Source organism: Centropristis striata, chromosome 3, assembly GCF_030273125.1.
Source record: "Centropristis striata isolate RG_2023a ecotype Rhode Island chromosome 3, C.striata_1.0, whole genome shotgun sequence".
Taxonomy (NCBI): domain Eukaryota; kingdom Metazoa; phylum Chordata; class Actinopteri; order Perciformes; family Serranidae; genus Centropristis; species Centropristis striata.
Genome location: NC_081519.1, coordinates 5488766 through 5505950, shown reverse-complemented (window position 1 = coordinate 5505950; position 17185 = coordinate 5488766). Strand labels below are relative to the sequence as shown.

General features: G+C 35.1%; 2 protein-coding genes across 3 annotated transcripts; both read left to right on the top strand.

The window, feature by feature from the left end:
- Positions 1-3322: 3322 nt before the first annotated feature.
- si:dkeyp-67f1.2 (uncharacterized protein LOC556106 homolog) lies at positions 3323-6272 on the top strand. The gene is made up of 9 exons (XM_059330312.1): positions 3323-3335; positions 3420-3518; positions 3620-3661; positions 3763-3892; positions 3981-4039; positions 5582-5632; positions 5735-5819; positions 5901-6027; positions 6156-6272. The coding sequence occupies exons 1-9, from the start codon at positions 3323-3325 to the stop codon at positions 6270-6272; spliced, it is 723 nt and encodes a 240-aa protein (XP_059186295.1).
- Positions 6273-8548: 2276 nt separating this feature from the next.
- Positions 8549-17176, top strand: LOC131968380 (actin-associated protein FAM107A). Of its 2 annotated transcripts, XM_059329214.1 has the most exons (5): positions 8549-8681; positions 12131-12173; positions 15121-15307; positions 15387-15543; positions 16014-17176. In XM_059329214.1, exons 1-5 carry the CDS (start codon positions 8658-8660, stop codon positions 16116-16118), a joined length of 516 nt encoding a protein of 171 aa, XP_059185197.1. In that variant the 5' UTR covers positions 8549-8657; the 3' UTR covers positions 16119-17176. The 2 variants fall into 2 exon arrangements, with proteins under 2 accessions (XP_059185197.1, XP_059185195.1); XM_059329212.1 differs by lacking the exon at positions 16014-17176 and having other exon boundaries at positions 15387-15775.
- Positions 17177-17185: the final 9 nt, after the last annotated feature.

Sequence of the window (17185 nt, the reverse complement as noted above, 5' to 3'; positions counted from 1 at the left end):
TCCCTGTAAATTCAATTTATTATAGTGGTCAAATGTAACTTCAGGTCACAGGTGTTCAATAATGAATTAAGACACGATCGAACCATGTCAGAATATGGAGGCTTTTCTATAAGACTGTTAAATAAATGGAGTATGTTTGTGAGGTCCCTAAGTCATATTTTTGTATTGGCAACTTCTCCCCCACCCCCACCGGTGAATGAGAAGTGGTTTCTTTGCAATAATGAGTTTTTACAGGAGAGTTCTGATGTCAGACGGAAGCATTTTAAATAGCATTCACTGTTTCTAAGCAACATCTAATGTTAAGGCACACATTGATGCTAATATGAAACAAGCTTTCAGGTTTTTGTTCTTTCATTCTCTCAGTAAACATAATTACTGTGGCTGAGGCCACTTAGTATTTTAATTTGACACTTTTAAACAGCATGTTAAGGGTTCTGGATGGAAATTGTCCCTGGATACTAAATGCAATTATGCTGTTGGGTAAAATATTTATATATAAATATTTTTAAAGCGCAATCAAGAAAGAATGAATCCTAAAAAAAATAATGAAGGGAAACCTAAGAAAAAGAAAATAAACGATATCCTTTGGAAAAAGAATGACTACAAACATTTACAAACACAACATAAAATGGAAAAATGCAGCGAAGAGTTGGATCATATAAAACTAGAAAACTTTCTTTTGACCCTTGTTTGCTTTTTTTGTGAGATTATATTGTCATGTCAGCATCTGTGTGCTCTTTTGTCTGTATTATTATTATGATTATTATTATTATAAGCATAATTTATGATCATCAAAGCTGGATTGCTGACTGTGCAGCTGTCAGGCCCCAGACCTTCAAGTGGCAGTTAGTTGGTTAATTATATTAAAATGCAAACAGGGTTTATGATGACAGTCTTGAGCCCTGATTCATAATTTGTTTGTACTATTATTTTTTATGTTCATGTGGTGCACTGAATCTGTTCTTGTGTTGGTTTTCCTGTAATTTGTCAGCGATCTGTGTGGTTTATTTGTCAAAATACAACCACAAAGAGCCTTTAATATCCTCTAATCAGCTACTCTGGTGTTTCTTGATGGATAAATTAGGAGCTTATTATGATCTGGCCACAGTTATACTTTAATAACAGTAATAACATCAGTTCATTACTGCCTGCAGGGAAATGCTATTTCAGTTTAGATGCCTCCAGGCAGGTGAAAGCTCGGACTCAGCCACTGTTCCAGGATCAGCAGGGCAGATGCTTACTGACACGAGGGCTTGGCCTGTGCTCTCAAGGATTATCACGCCTTTTACCATGTGAACGTCAGCCATGATTAACTCTTGTGTTAACAGTGATGTCCATCCATCAGAAATATGGACTTAAATGCCGTATGCCTTGACAGAAAAACCATATTGGCCCATGTATGTTGTGTTTGCTGCAATAACTCCAACTCCCTCTGAGCCAGGCTTCCTTTGAAAAACAGCTTTTAATCTCAGTGACATCAACCTCTATAAACACAGGTGAGATAAGGCTACAATGATAAAATGATTCCTCATCCGATTCTATTGCATGTTTAATTTCTTGGCAGATGTTGTGCCTATTTATGCTTATTTATTTGCTTTTAGTGAAGTTTTTAAATAATGAAGAGAAAATAAGGCGAGCCGGGTCAATAAACTTGATGGAGAAGATGATGTTGAAGTAAAAAGAATAAATAAATAAAAATATCAGGGTCTGTTCAAGGACAGGCCAAGTTGTCAATCAAAACAAAGAGCCTCATACAAGAGCATTTTCATATTCTGATCATAAGCTTTTCTTACTTTAGTATCAGAGACAGATTGGGAGGTAAAAATTCTGAATCGTGGCTAAGCAACACATTTCCACCCAAAAATTCTTCAGGGTATATTAGATGCAATAAGTACATAAATTAAAAAATGAAAATAATAAAACAAGTGTAAACATGTACTGTAAAAAAATAAAATAAAATACATATATGAAGTCAGGCAAGCAAAACGTAAAATTAAATCAGTTACTACAGTCGAGGTGAATAACATAAGTGCTAACAAATCCTCTTACAACTTCACATATGAACGGCAGACAATAAAGAGATCTTTAGTCAAGAATAAATACATTGAGAACAATTTGACAATATACAACAGTATGGATAGATGGTTTCTTCATGCTATGTGCTATGTGAAAATATTCTAATAGACCAAATAACACCAATGTTGAATACTTTGAGGATTTTTTTTTAAATCTTAAAACTGTTATTATATCAGGAACCTGTACATATAAGAGAAATTATGTTTTTTTTTTAAGAAGGGAAAATATCCTATGTTGTATGTAACCTGTTGGCCTCAATAAAGATAAAATTAAAAAAAAAAAAAAACTGTTATTACTGTCATCAGTATTTGTTGTTATTTTGATTTATATTCATGTTTTTTATATATATTATCATCATTAGTATAGGTTTTTTAAACTTTGATTGGAAGCTGAAAGAAACCTTCATTGTTTCTGTATCTATAACAAAAAATGAAGGGGAGCAGATAAACAATAGTATGCAGAGAAAATTGGACTAATGTATGTGTGTGTGCGTGTGTGTGTGTGTGTGTGTGTGTGTATTAGTTTACCATAGTGAATATAGTTTTGCAGCAAATTGTTCCTCATGAAACTCAATGTTTAAAATTCGCATGAACTGTCACCTGATAAAAAAGTGAGGCGGTTTAGTTTTATTTAATTTATTTTTTATTATTCTATAGTCTGTAGCATTTCTTGTATATCAGCAGTTTCATACAGATAACTCCAGTCTTCCATCAAAGGGAATTTACTAAAATTTACATACAAATAGAAAACTTTAAAGAATCCCTGAGTCATTCATCAATTTCTTTTTTTTTTTCATTTACACATCCAATTTGAAATACGAAGCTTGTGGCCCTTTTTTTCTCTCCTCTTTGTGTCATTCTGTCTTCAGGTTTCAGACACTTGTTTGCACAGCAGCTAAACACAGCCTGTTGTTTGCAGAACGCATTGTTAACAACTAACAGTATCTGTTACTGGTGGGCAGTGTCCCATATTTGACATAATAAAAGAGAGAAACTTAATCATGTGTGTGTGCATATAAGACCCATATCCTGGTTTGTATGTGGCACAAGGAGGAGGAGACATTACTCTGCATATCCAAATAACCTTCCCACAAGGCAGGGTTGTAGGAATTATCACGGAGAGTGTTCACAGATGAGATGACAGCAAAGATCTGCTCTATCTACAACACTTTTTTTTGACAGGAAATACTTGAAGTGTATTTCAGAGGTCTCAAGCTCTTCCAGAAGCTCTCTGATTTATTGCAGATATGAGAAATCGAGGTGAGATTTCACTTTAGTTCAAAAGCAGGTTGCTTTGGTTGTACGTCTGCCAATCTTCATCCGTCTCCTCTTTGTGGTTGACAGCTGTTTTGAACCTTGTTGCTGTAATTGTCGTCCTCCTAATAACCTGGGGGATTGCCATCAATTCATTTGATGTACAGGAGAAAGCAAGGAATACTTTTGGTGAGCTCATTTCTACTTACATCATAAATCCTGATCTACCTCTTCTCATTCAGTTTTATTTGCCTCTGTGTAATAATACTGCCTCCATTCTTTTATTCTAGGGTTTAATGATGGAGATCAAATCAAACCAGAAATCAATACGGGTAAATTCAATCCTGGTAGAACTCATATTTCTAACATTACAGGACTTCCACATCAGCTGTATGTGCGACTTCCTGAAATTATTTACTTCCTGCTTTTTCAGCAACACCAACACCAACACCTCGGCCAAAGTGTGGCCTCTCCAGAGTCTGCCCGCCGGACCATTTCGCCTTACACATCACCAGCGGAGCAGCTAATGTTATCGGACCAAAAATCTGTTTTGAGGATAAAATGTGCGTGTTTTATATGTGGTACCTCAATTAACTGAGGATGGAAATGTGTGTGACTGTGTGAAACTCAACCTTATTAGTATCTCAACAGCATTATGAGTCATGTGTTCAACAATGTGGGACCAGGACTGAACATTGTGACAATAAATGGTGAGTAAAAGTACTCTTTTGTAGAGTCCTGGAAATAATTTAAACATTCTTTTTAAGATTAAAATTGTCAATAGTTTTGAACTTAGAAATGGCAGTTTATATAATAATCTATTCATTTGCCAAACTGGAGCTTTTAGTCATATAACACGAGCTTCATAGCAGATGAAATGGTGAAAAAAGTCCTTAAAGTGCTTATATAAAATATTTTTTAACCCTCTATGGTAGGCATTGTGATACCAGTCTTAAAATAGACAAAATAAACGTCATTTGAAGAAAATTTATAATTTTTTTGGGGGGGGAAGTTTTTGGGGTTTGTTGCTTGTAGGCATTGTACCATAATAATTGAAAAAGTGTTGTTTTTTTAAAACATAATTTATACATAATTTGAACATAATTTATTTAATAATCACGTGTAAAAGATTCAGTAGTTTCAACAGGATACAATACAAAACATTTTAAATTTAAAAACTTCATAAAAATACCTTTTTTAACCTGTTTCTTGTCTGAATGTTGCCTGTAGGCAACATTGAACCATTGACATGAAATGTCTTGAACAGTCTAAGTTCAGTTGCATTTTAACAAGTTTCCAATATTTAATTAGAAAATAAATTGCATGAAACTATCAAAAGGTTAAGGTTTACTCAACTATCAGTAGGATTATATTTTTTTCCAGATGGAAAAGGGCCAGGAAATGACATTTTGAGAGCTTATTGTGGCGCAAAATAGCAAAGCTGTTTCCTTTGGAAAAGTCTGCAAAATAGGGTTTCAATATGGCCTCCTGGGGGTCATGTGACAAATTAAAGCATTGCTTCCCTATACTCTTCCCTCTTCTTTCAAAATATCGCATCACTCAAAAAGATGCATTGTAGAAATTTGACGGGCGAAAAATGGGTATGTTGCCTGAGGGCAACACTGTACCATAGAGGGTTAACTATAGATTGTATAAAAAATTGTGTAAGCAGTCACTGTGATGTCTGCTTTATCGTCCATTTTACTCTAAATTGGATCATAGTTTGCTAAATGACCGTCACGCTGTAATGAAGAAGACTGGAAACTAGCGAATGAGAGCATTAACTCATTATGAGAATGTTTACTGATGTATTAAATCAAGTAAGAAGTAGCATTGCTTTTCTATTGACTTGCATACAAACTGACTTCTTTTGCAACCAGTATAGTCGCTCCCTGCTGGGCATTAGAGAGAATGCAGGTTTAAGGCACTTCCACATCAGCCTCACTTTTCAGGTCCAGAAGCAGATACTTGATTTTAACTTCTTCACTTTCATAACAATTGTGGGAGCTCCATCTGATGATGAAGATCATAATATGATCAAAAGCCCCAGAAAAGTTGAGGAGAGGATCTTAAGAGGATTTTTAAAGGGCTGCTCAGCTTTGACTCGTCTTGTTTCTGTTGATTTGGCCCATATAAGGAGTTCTTCCCTCGTTATTTTGTGATACAACTTGAAAAAGTGATTACTTTTTTCATCAGAAAAATTGGCCTCTGTATCTAAATATGTGTTGGTTTTGGTGTTTTTTCCACCTCAGGGGAAAATGGAACTGTGGAAAAATTTGGCTACCTTAATATGAAAGTTGGAAGTAAGAGGTTTTGTTTATCTATTTATGTTGAATTCAATTTAAAGTTTATTGAAACATTTAAATAATACTGTGTGTTTGCTGGTTTTAATTACTCTAACAAAGAGAAAGAAGACATCCTGGCATACTTACAGAAGATAAAACCCGGAAGAATTGTCTTGGTGGCCTCGTTTGATGATGTGACAGCAAAGTAAGTCCAAATCTTAACGATTTAACAGCTAAAACAGTTTCATATGACACAACACAACCCTTTTCTTCTACTTTGTGGCAGAATGACAAAGGAAATGAGGGAGGTGTTCACTGGAATGGGAAGCACTTTGATCAAGTCAGTGAAACTCAGAGATAACTGGGTGTTTGCAGGAAGAGCAGGGACAGAAAACAAAAGCCTGTTTGAGAAGGTGAGTGAGCCTGTTCTATTTGTGACAGAAAAGACTGTCTATTTTAAAACACGCTTAAAGTAAAAAACATTTAAAAATGATGATAATTGATGGCATACAAATGTCTTCTTTTCTTGTTCACCTGCCAGAAAACTGTTAATGATAACAAAACCAACATTTATGAAAAATGGCCTGAAATAGTAGAGGTGGGCGGCTGTTTCCCAAAGACGCCAACTGACGGAGATCCTGCCACAGAGAAACCTTAAAGGACCTTTGGGAAGAAAAATGGGGCAACTTAAGAAGTTTTTCACTTTTTATAAAACTCAGAAATGACCTCTTTGTACTATATTTACTATATTTGCCTTATTATGTTTTAAACTTTTTATTGCATTGTGTTACTCTACATTGTAGTTTTAATGCTGCTTCTTTCTGCTGTGTATATAAAAGCATTACACTTGTTCATCCGGGAAGACAGATCTCTCCTCTTTCGCTCTTCCTGGAAATTTCTTCATTTTCTTTCCTCATCCCAAAATAAAGGATTTAAGGATTTTGTACAGACTGTAAAGGCAACTGAGGTAAATTTGTCATAGTGATTCTGGGCTGTGTAAATAAAACTTTACTGAACTTGACTATAGTGCTGTTAATAGTTAAAACAATGTTAAATTCAAAGAATAAAAGGAATTTAAAACATTAAACAAGGTGACTGGATGCTGTGGACCTATTTATTATTGGTGGGCTATGAAAAAAAAATGCCAAGGGGGGATACATTAACAATATTTGTTCTGCCTGCTGGAAGCTAGAGGATAATGTATCATTTAAAGGGGAAATATTATGCACATTTTCATGGTCATACTTATTCATTTTAGTTTTCGACAAAACTTTATTTTCATGCTTTATTGTTCAAATATACCTGACCACCGGAAGTGCAAAAATGCTTACTCATTTCAGGGTTTTAGGAATCATTCCTGCAACACTTTATATATAATAGTTGTGACATCACAACTTTACAGAAGTCCTGATGGCTCATTCAAAGTAAGTAAGTAAGTAAGTAACTAACTAACTAAGCAAGTAAGTAAGTAAGTAGAAGCAAGTATAAGTAAGTAAGTAAGTAAGTAAGTAAAAGTAAGTATAAGTAAGAAAGCATAAGTAAGTATAAGTAAGTAAGTAAGTATAAGTAAGTAAGTGAGTAAGTAAGTTAGTAAGTAAGTTTAAGTAAATAAGTATAAATAAGTATAAGTAAGTAAGTGAGTAAGTAAGTATAAGTAAGTACATAAGTATGAGTAAGTAAGTTAGTAAGTAAGTTTAAGTAAATAAGTATAAATAAGTATAAGTAAGTAAGTGAGTAAGTAAGTATAAGTAAGTACATAAGTATGAGTAAGTAAGTAAGTAAGTAAGTATAAATAAGTATAAGTAATTAAGTGACTAAGTAAGTAAGTATAAGTCAGTAAGTAAGTAAGTAAGTAAGTAAAATTAAGTATAAGTAAGTGTAAGTAAGTAAATAAGTATAAGTAACTAAATAAGTATTAGTAATTAAGTAAGTAAGTAAGTAAGTAAGTAAGTAGAAGTAAGTAAGTAGGTATAAGTAAGTAAGTAACTAAGTATGAGTAAGCAAGTAAATATAAATAAGTATAAGTTAGTAAGTGAGTAAGTATGAGTAAGTAAGTAAGTAAGTAAGTCAGTAAGTAAATAAGTAAGTAAGTAAGTAAGTATTAGTAAGTAAGTGAGTAAGTAAGGAAGTAAGTAAGTGTAAATAAATAAAAATATGTAAAGTTTATTTATAGAGCACTTTTCACAGATAAAATCTTAAAGTGCTTTACAGAAAAAAGGGGAACATAAGACAATTAAAACAGAATTAAAACACAACGACACATAAAATTATAAAACAATATATAAAATGCAAGCTGGCACAGTTGCTGAATACGGGCTGTACGCATTTCTTCATTCGGTTGTTTTGATACTTTCAGTTGCTTTATAATCAAAAAGACATAATAATTGCACTATAATTATAAGATTAGAAAAGATATTCCTTTATTAGTCCCAAAAAAGGGAAGTTTCCAGTATTACAGCAGCAAAGATAGAGAAGAATTTCAATAAAAAAAACAACAATAAATATTTATAATAATATCATAATATGTGACCTTTGACCAGGTGCTCAAGTTGTTGCAATCTGCCCTCTTTTATCTTATATTTTATCTTTCAGTTCTTTCTTTTATCCTTCTAAATTTAGATTTAGACTTTAAAGAAAGCTGTGTGAAATATTAAAAAATTTGACCTCTCTGGGTCTCGAGGGGTTAAACTAGACAAAGGGTCACAAACTAAAGAGGTTAGGAACCACTGTTTGGATTTTAAACAATGCAGTGTACTTTACATGCAGTACTTGAGTGGATGTACTTAGTTACCTCCTTTCACAAATATTCTTACAGCACTTTTGGCCTGTTCTCCAGGGTTTGTCTTCCACTTGGTTGCTGCTTCCCAGGGAGAATCATCATTGGTCCAAACACTGAACAGTTTCCTCTCTGGCGTTCTTGGCTGCTGAAGTAGAGAGAGAGAGACAGAGAGAGAGAGTAACCTCAAATTATTATTGCAAGTCTGTCCACTGTGAGCCCAGGAGGTGTTTGTGAAGAAACTAAATCTGGACTCATACTGAGGACATGGGAGTCACCCATGGAAAGAAGGTAAATTTGTCGATTTTTATTCCACATTTGCTGCTGTCTTTCTCTGTGAGACGTGTATCATTACTCAAGTCACGTTAAGATAATCCAGCAGAAGCATGCATGTGGCAAAAATACTTTCTTGGCATGCACTGTGTGTTTTGAGAAGATTAAGAGGCTGGAAGATAATGAACAACCAACTGTTTCAGTTCTGTGTCACCATAAATACGGTGTGTATTCTTGATCACGGTTAAGCTTTTGTGTGGCAGAGCTTTATAGTTTACCTGTGGTAGGTTTATCCGTCACTGTTATCTCTACCTTTCATTTCCCAGAGACAGCGAGTGCTTGAACCAAACACAGGTCCTTATCCAATAAAATAAAACCTTGCCAACACTGGAGAACGGGCCTTAGAGAGTGTTTACCCCGTCATGTCCAATTAATTCTTCCCCACACAATATCCACTGTGTGAGCTTTAGCCAAACAGCATGACTCTTCCCTCATTAACCAAACTGCAGCCAGTCGCAGAGTTGTCATTAAAATGCCTCATCGAGATTGCACTTTTATTGTGATTCTGATGTTATTTTCAATCTTTATTTCATCTTAATATTGCATACATGTTATTGACCACATTGAGTCGTTTTTTTGGGTCTGTTGATGCTCAGACACAGTTCATCTGAATTGCAACTGATGCCAAGGCTGCAGCAAACATTATGTAACATGTATGTGGATCAATATTCTCGCTGTAACCGTGGTAGATAGAAAAGTATACCCTGCCACCTTTTTCTGCGCTGAAATGTTCATCGAACAACAAAAACAGGAAGAATCTCTCTATTCAGCAGTCCCACGGGGGAAATAATTCTTGTCTTGACTATTAATCCTGCTCAGACTCCAGCAAATGAGAATCTCAGTGGGAATCAAACTGTGTTTTGTTTGATCCTCGTCATTAATGAGGTGGCAGCCCAGCGCCTCACCAGTAAGGGCACTCGCTTCACTGCACATGTGGAACTAGAGCTGACACTTCATTTGTCTGTCAGCATCATAATACGGCTTTGTGCTGCTCGCAACCCTCACTGCCATTTGCATGAAACTGAATGTGTGACCGACTGAGAGATTTTATCTGTTTCGAGTGTCACTCTATTTCTACCCTCATGTATATATATATTTAAATTTCGATATATCATAGGGATTAGTCGGTACAGTGATGGGAGAGATATCTAAATGACAAAACTAGAGGAACTACATTTCATGTATTACAGTAGCTTGTTAATAGTTAAAGTAAAATCCATATTTGCATGGTGATTCTTGTGGTTAAAGGACCCTTTTTACCATTTTTCTTTGTGTGAAGTTATTGGGCTATAAAAGGAAAAGGAATTGGGTTTTTTTTATACTCTTGCTTCTTGACCATAGTTAAATTCACTTTTTCTTTTATCTTGACCTGTTTGAAGTCATGCTGAGGCAATGCATTCACAGACAGCAGCCACCAGCCACCACACGCTTCACCTTTCACCTTTATGTGCAAAAGGGCGAGCATTGCTCAGAGCTAACTGCGACAGAGTGACAGCGTCATCATGGATAGAACCTCCCAAAATGTATTTACCACTGTGCAGAGAAATTGTTGCATGCCATTTTAGAAGTTATCTAGCTAACTAGCTGACTATATTTGCACTATAATGTACACATAATGTGCAATATCAATGTATTCATTACTTCAATCAGGTATACAGTGGCGGTTCTAGACCAATTTTACCGTGGGGGCCAAGCAGGGGCCAGTGTTTAATCAGAGGGGCACAATAAAAAATGCCAAAGATAATATTTGAGCATTCAAATCCTTTATCTTAGGTTATTTAAAAATCTAATTTAAGTATATTTGGAAGATACAAATACATTGAAACAATGAGACTCACCAACAATAACAACTACTTTTGTATGACAATGACATTTCTCATTTTTGTGCACAATTACTTTTTTATTTTGAAAGTGGAGCACAGTGAGAATGATCTTTCTATATATATATATATATATATATATATATATATATATAATATATATATATATAAGCTTTTATTGCACAATTCAACTATTATACAATGTACACATTCTGGGTTCATTTTTTGTACAATGACATATTGTTTGAAAAAAAAATAGGTAAGAATTGTTCCATCATTCATCGTTATAAATTGATCATTTTATTATTGATTTGACACAGGGGCCACAGCAGGGGCCAAGGGCTTCTTCATATATTATATATATATACTATATTACCATTCCACTGTGCAATGGAAATATTTTCCTCTGTGTAATAGTGCAATTTCAACTGTTGGTCTGTCTATGTTGTATATTGTTCCCTTATTTTATATTTCTTATTGTTGAAAGCGTTAATACGTTTTATATTTCTTGTTGATATTGTTTGTTTCTAGTTATTATTATTTTATTGTTGCTTCTTTCTATTTTTGTTGTAAATTTTGCTGCTGTAACACTGTAAATTCCCCATTTGTTGGACTAATAAAGGAATATCTTATCATATCCTATCATAACTGAGTCATTCTGCGTGGTGCAACAGACTACCCAGGCAGGTGTCTTTCCGAATGACACTGTTTATAAAACCGAAGCTGAATTTCCTGCTCTTTCCCAAGAATAGTTGGGTGTTTTGTTTTATTGATTTTTGGTTCATGTATGATTTGTAAACAAGTGGGCATTGTATTGCAATAAGCTCAACTGAGGGGTATTTCCTACTGACATGTGACTTTTTGTATTGTACAGTTATGATATTTAGATAATTTATTTTCAGAAAGTTAATTGAACTGCTTTTTTTTCTAAGTTAACCAAATCAATTTCTCCCTCGAGTAACATTAGTGTAGTTCAACATCTTCTGGGTGAAATAATTAGTAGCTTATAAAAATACACTTTCAAAGAAGCTTCAACAACACTGTTTGAGAATAACAATGAGATATACGTATTTTATTCTGACCTTATATTGCACATTGCAAATATTAATACTGTGTACTTGCACACTCCTGTTTACACAGCTCCTTCCCTCATTTAAATACAGATGCATCTCAATAAATTAGAATATGATAGAAAAGTTTATTGCCGGTAATTCAAATTTGTGGAAATAACACATTATATAGATCCATTACACACATAATGAAACATTTCATGTCTTTAAAAAGTATATTTAATATGGAAATGTTGGCCTCTGACAAGTATGTCCATCTATATGCACTCAATACTTGGTTGGGGCTGTTTGACTTGAACTACTGGAAATAGACTTTTCCATCATATTCTAATGTATTAAGATGTACCTGTATTTCCATATTTGTACATATTGTTTCAACTGTGTATATTTGTATATATTTTTTAAATACTTTAGATTGTTGACTTTTCTGTTCTTCATACTTACTTATGTTTAATGAAAACAATATGGATTCTGATTTTATTATTGTTGACACTTCATTATGTGTTTCTGTTGACAGAAAGATCTCCAACATTCTCCAGAGAAGCACCTGAACGGGTCTGGTGAGAAATCGAACTATCCTTATTATAATTATCACTATGATATATAATTGAGGGTAAGCTGTTCGACTCTTATTGTTTGTGATTCAGGGAAGAGGCTGTGCAGGGGCAGCAGGGGTGGTTGTGAGTCCGTTCTATATCTACGTGGTCAGTGTAGTGTTTGCTGCAGAAGCATTTTTATTGATTCAAACTGTCATTAAAGAGTAAAGGGGTCAGCCAGAATTTGTTTAAGTCAATAGACTGTTATGTGGCTGTCAATAAACCATTTGTCTACTGACATTCAACATTCAGGTCTGTAAAGTGTGTTTAAAAAGCAAGACTGTGTTCCTTTGAAAGGAGGAACAACAGAATCTGATTAATCCATAAGCAACAAAACACACCCTTGTTCGTTTCACACCCTGGGGTTTTGTTGCGACAGCTCTACTTGATGAGCTTTTGTGTTACTTCTCTTCCTGTGCTGTTAGTCTGTGTTTTAGCATTCACTGGCCAACAAAACCTACAAAGGCAAAGGTTTAAATTTTTAAGAAGAAGAAGTACTTCATTAATCCCCTTTGGGAATTTTTTTCTCTCTCCACACACATAGGCCAAAAATACACATCCACACACAGGACCTCTACACATGCATTCATTATTGTGGAAAGATGAAAGAGTGTATAAGAGAAGTGGACGTAGCCTGCGGGTGTGAAAAGTGAAGCCACTGCAAAAAATGCCTTTAATCTGCATTCTTTCTAATAGCCAGTAAGGGGCGACTATACCAGTTGCAAAAGAAGAAGAAACCTGATTGAATTATTATAGAATTATTAACTCAGTAAACTTTAATGACTGACCTGGCGATAGACTTATCTTTTTGCAATGTCCAGTGTTTGTTTTTATTTATTCTAGGGCCTTAGTTTTTGTTCTATTCTTTTTAAACTTTGCTTCCCGACCGGAAGCTTAGTACATAATTTTCGTCTCACTTCACGTACCAACATGTTCCAGCAATGAGTTTATGTTCTCAATCACTGTTTCAAGTCTTCTTCAATTCAGCCTGTAGTCTGAAAACCAAACAAATCTGCAGAGATTGTGTTTTATTTGCTCTGGCAACTGAGTCTGGTCACTCTCCCATTCAGACAGATTTCCAGACAGACTGGCCCTGAGTAGGCCAATCACAACTGCTTATCTCATATAATTGATTGGATGACTGATGTCAAGCGCAAATCATGAAACCACAGATTAAATTGTCAGACACTGTTGATAAAAAATTATAGGAAGTGTTTGATACTGGCTACTTTTTCCCTAAAATGTGTTTCTCAGAAACACATGTTAGTGTACTGTTCCTCTAATTTGATAAAGGTTGTGACCTGGCTACCCCAACTTCCAGCTTGTAGGTCAATTCAGAGGCATTTTTGTCTGCACCTGTTTCTTCCCAGAGTATTGAGTATGATGTTCATTTAGTAAATTATGGTCCTATGTAGAGTAAAGTAGATGAAAATGCAAGATATGCAAGTAAGCAAGGCAAGGAAAATGTATTTGTATAGCACCTTTCAACAACAGGGCAATTCAAAGTGATTTAAACAAAACATTAAAAGCATTAGAAAGAGACCTATATGAAATGACATTCAAATATAACATTTTAAGACTGAAAACGAGCTGATAAAATATTTGAGAAAGAATATAAAAGTACATTCAAATATAAAATGTTAAAATTGAAAGCAAGCTGATAAAATATTCTTTAAAATATCAAATATCAAAGGAAGTTATAGTGCAGTATTAATGAAAAGGCGGAGTTGAGAGATGCAGCGTCTGCAATGCATATTGATGACACAGTGTAAGTTAAAAAGCCATGAACTTGTTCTTGGTTTACAGTGTAGTCATGAGCCAGGTGCAGTCAGATTGCCAGTATAGGTGGGCGTCTATTGTGTCCTCTTTCTCAGCAAGATCCATCTGCTTGTCCTAATACGATCACTTCTTTCTCCAAAAATCAAAACCATGGGTTCTGCCCCTGCTCTCTGAGCTTTTTCTTTTTTTTTTTTTTTATTGGTGAAATGACGTAACAAACAAGGTGACATGAGAGACAAATACACTACACCATGTGGACCACAAGTAGAGACAGTAGACATACAGCGCAAACAACAACGAACAACTATTTGCACAGAGGCATCACAGGTGTATGTGTGTGTGTGTGTGTGTGTGTGTGCGTGTGTGTATGTGGATGAGGGGCAGATGCTACGACATATATATAAAAATATATAACATGGCTCATTTATATGCATCACACAATGAAAATAAATAGGCAAACAAAGCAAGAAGCGCTAACGAGAGAAAACAAATAAACAAGAATAAATAAAATAACTAATTAAATAATAATAATAATAATAATAGTAATAGCAATAATAATAATATTAAAAATAATAATAATTATGTATATACCACATACATAAAAAAATAAAAAATAAAATAAACAACATATAATATAATATATAATATAAAAACACAGGGGGATGGGAGACATTACCACATAATATAGTTTGATGGGATATGGAACAACATCTTACACAATGACAATGCTCTCTGAGCTTTGATTTAGGGTTTGATGCCCTCCTCAACATCACAACTGCAGGTGAACTGCGACCTCCAGGTTCTCAGGACATTTCAAGTTTATCTCAGCGAACATTTCCTGGTGTATTCAGTTACATTTGATATTATCCATATACTGATGGAGCTTTCTTAGTTGTCCAGGTGGGTTCAGTCGTTGACATGTGACATAAGAATAGGATTTTTGATACAATCTGGAGGTTGTAGGGGGTAACCCTATATAGGTTGAACCACTTTTTCCTGTATAAATATGGTCTTGGGTCAGTTTTGGGTCGTGTCTTTCAGCAGAGCTACTATATTGTGTTTATAACACTGAAATTTAACCTGCTGCAGTGGTGACTACTAAAAATATATACTATATGTTTTTTTTCTTTAGCCTCAGTGATGCAGACACACCAAACTGTACAGCCAGAGCGATACTCAGAGCCTCAGGCTCCTCTGTCCCAACTACAGAGTGAGGAGGAGGGCAGTAATCTCATCAGACCTCAAAAACCTCTCAATCCTTTAACGGCCTCCAAGAGCCACCAGGAGCTGCACAAAGAACTGCGGATGACCCACAAGAGGTTGGAAAATAACCAGACACTCGCAAGCACTCACACTTCACTTTCATTGTATCATAAAGTCCTTCTGTGTTTCTGTCAGGAGAGTGTCTCAAGAAGGAAAAACTGAACTCCAGAGGGCTTTAGAAAAGAGGAGGTGGGAACAAAGGAGGAAGGCAAGAAGTGATCAGGAGGAGGCGAAGAAGAACACATCACCACTTCATCAGGAGCTGCTGAAAAGACAGCAGAGGCTAGAAGAGGTTTATGGCATGCTCTGTTTTTTCACAAAAGATCTTGTCATGTCTGACGAACAAGTCATTATACTGAGTGACATTAAATTAAATTATTCTGAGGGCATAAATTACTATGGCGTATAAAAATGCTGACAGAAGATTGACATTGGTGCACTATGTGGAGCATCATGTTGTTCTAAAGTCAGCCAGTGGAGGGCAGTGTAGACGTCGTTTCAGACACACAAGTCCAGTCTGGGCCTTCAGAAAGCATTGATCTGCTAAACACTTGTATTAATGCTTTCTGAATGCTCTAGTTAAATAAACTATAACAACAGTGTATAAAGAGAATTGTTAAGACCATTTAAAAGAATCTGCCTTGAGTGTGTGGATCTTCCAGGCTTTTAATTTAAGAAAATAGCTCCAGACATATTTGTGCTTATTTACTGTGGTTTTACATAAAGTCTGAATGTTTTAGTCTATTTTCATTTGCCCCACAGCTGGAGAGAGACGAGGGACAACAGCGGGAGGGGCCGGAGTTCCTCCAAGTTAAAGAAAGACTCAGAAGGACTGCAGTGCTGGATGCAGGAGGAAATGACGTGTGACAGTTATGATTTGTGAGTGTATGTGCATGTTTTGTATTGATAGTGAGCACAATGGACCGCTGGGAACATGTGGAGGGACTGGTCTTCATTATTGCAGTTTAGGAGATTAAAAAAACCTGTACAACAGATGCTGCTCTGCATTCATGGTGATCACACCGATCAGATCAGGTGAAGTGAGACATTTGTGTCACTTTGTCTGTTAGATATAAAAGTGTACATAGTGATTCAAATTCACATACAGTAGTAAGAAAAAGTATATGAACCCTTTAAAATGAAATGAAAGTTTTCTGTATACATTTTTCCATAAAATGTGATTTGCTCTGCATCTAAATCCCAAGAATGGACAAACACAAAATGCTTAACCTAATATCACACAAACAATTATAATATTTCATGTCTTTATTGAAAACATCCATGAAACATTGATAGTAAGTGAACCCTGATATTAAAGACTCCATCACAATCTAATTTGAGTGAAGAGTTAGCAAACCTGGAGTCCAATCAATGAAACAAGGTTTGAGTAAGATGTAGAGCTACTTTGACCAATAAAAACACTCAAACTACTTGAGTTGGCTATTCACAAGGAGCATCTGCTGATATGAACCAGGTTTGCTAACTCCTGACTCCAATTAGGTCTTGATGGAGTCATTGGCCTAAGGGTTCACTTACTTTTTCCATTAGAACTATGAATGTTTAATGGATGTGTCCAATAAAGACATGAAATATTATAATTGTTCGTGTGATATTAGGTTAAGCACATTGTGTTTGTCTATATTTACTTAGATGCAGATCAGATGACATTTTATCACAAATTTATGTAGAAAAATAGGTAATTTCAAAGGGTTCACTTACTTTTTTGTTGCCACTGTATATTCAATATGTAATGTAATATAATGGCTGGGCACAGTCCTAACCGTTTGGACCCTGGGCCCCTGGCCCAAGACAGACGCTGAAACAAAAGGTTTTAAGACGGCTGTATAATTAGACAGACAGTATGACAGTAATTTTGTTGTTTTTTAATGTTGAAGAATATAAACATGTTCTAGTAGAACGTAAAACCGAGCATC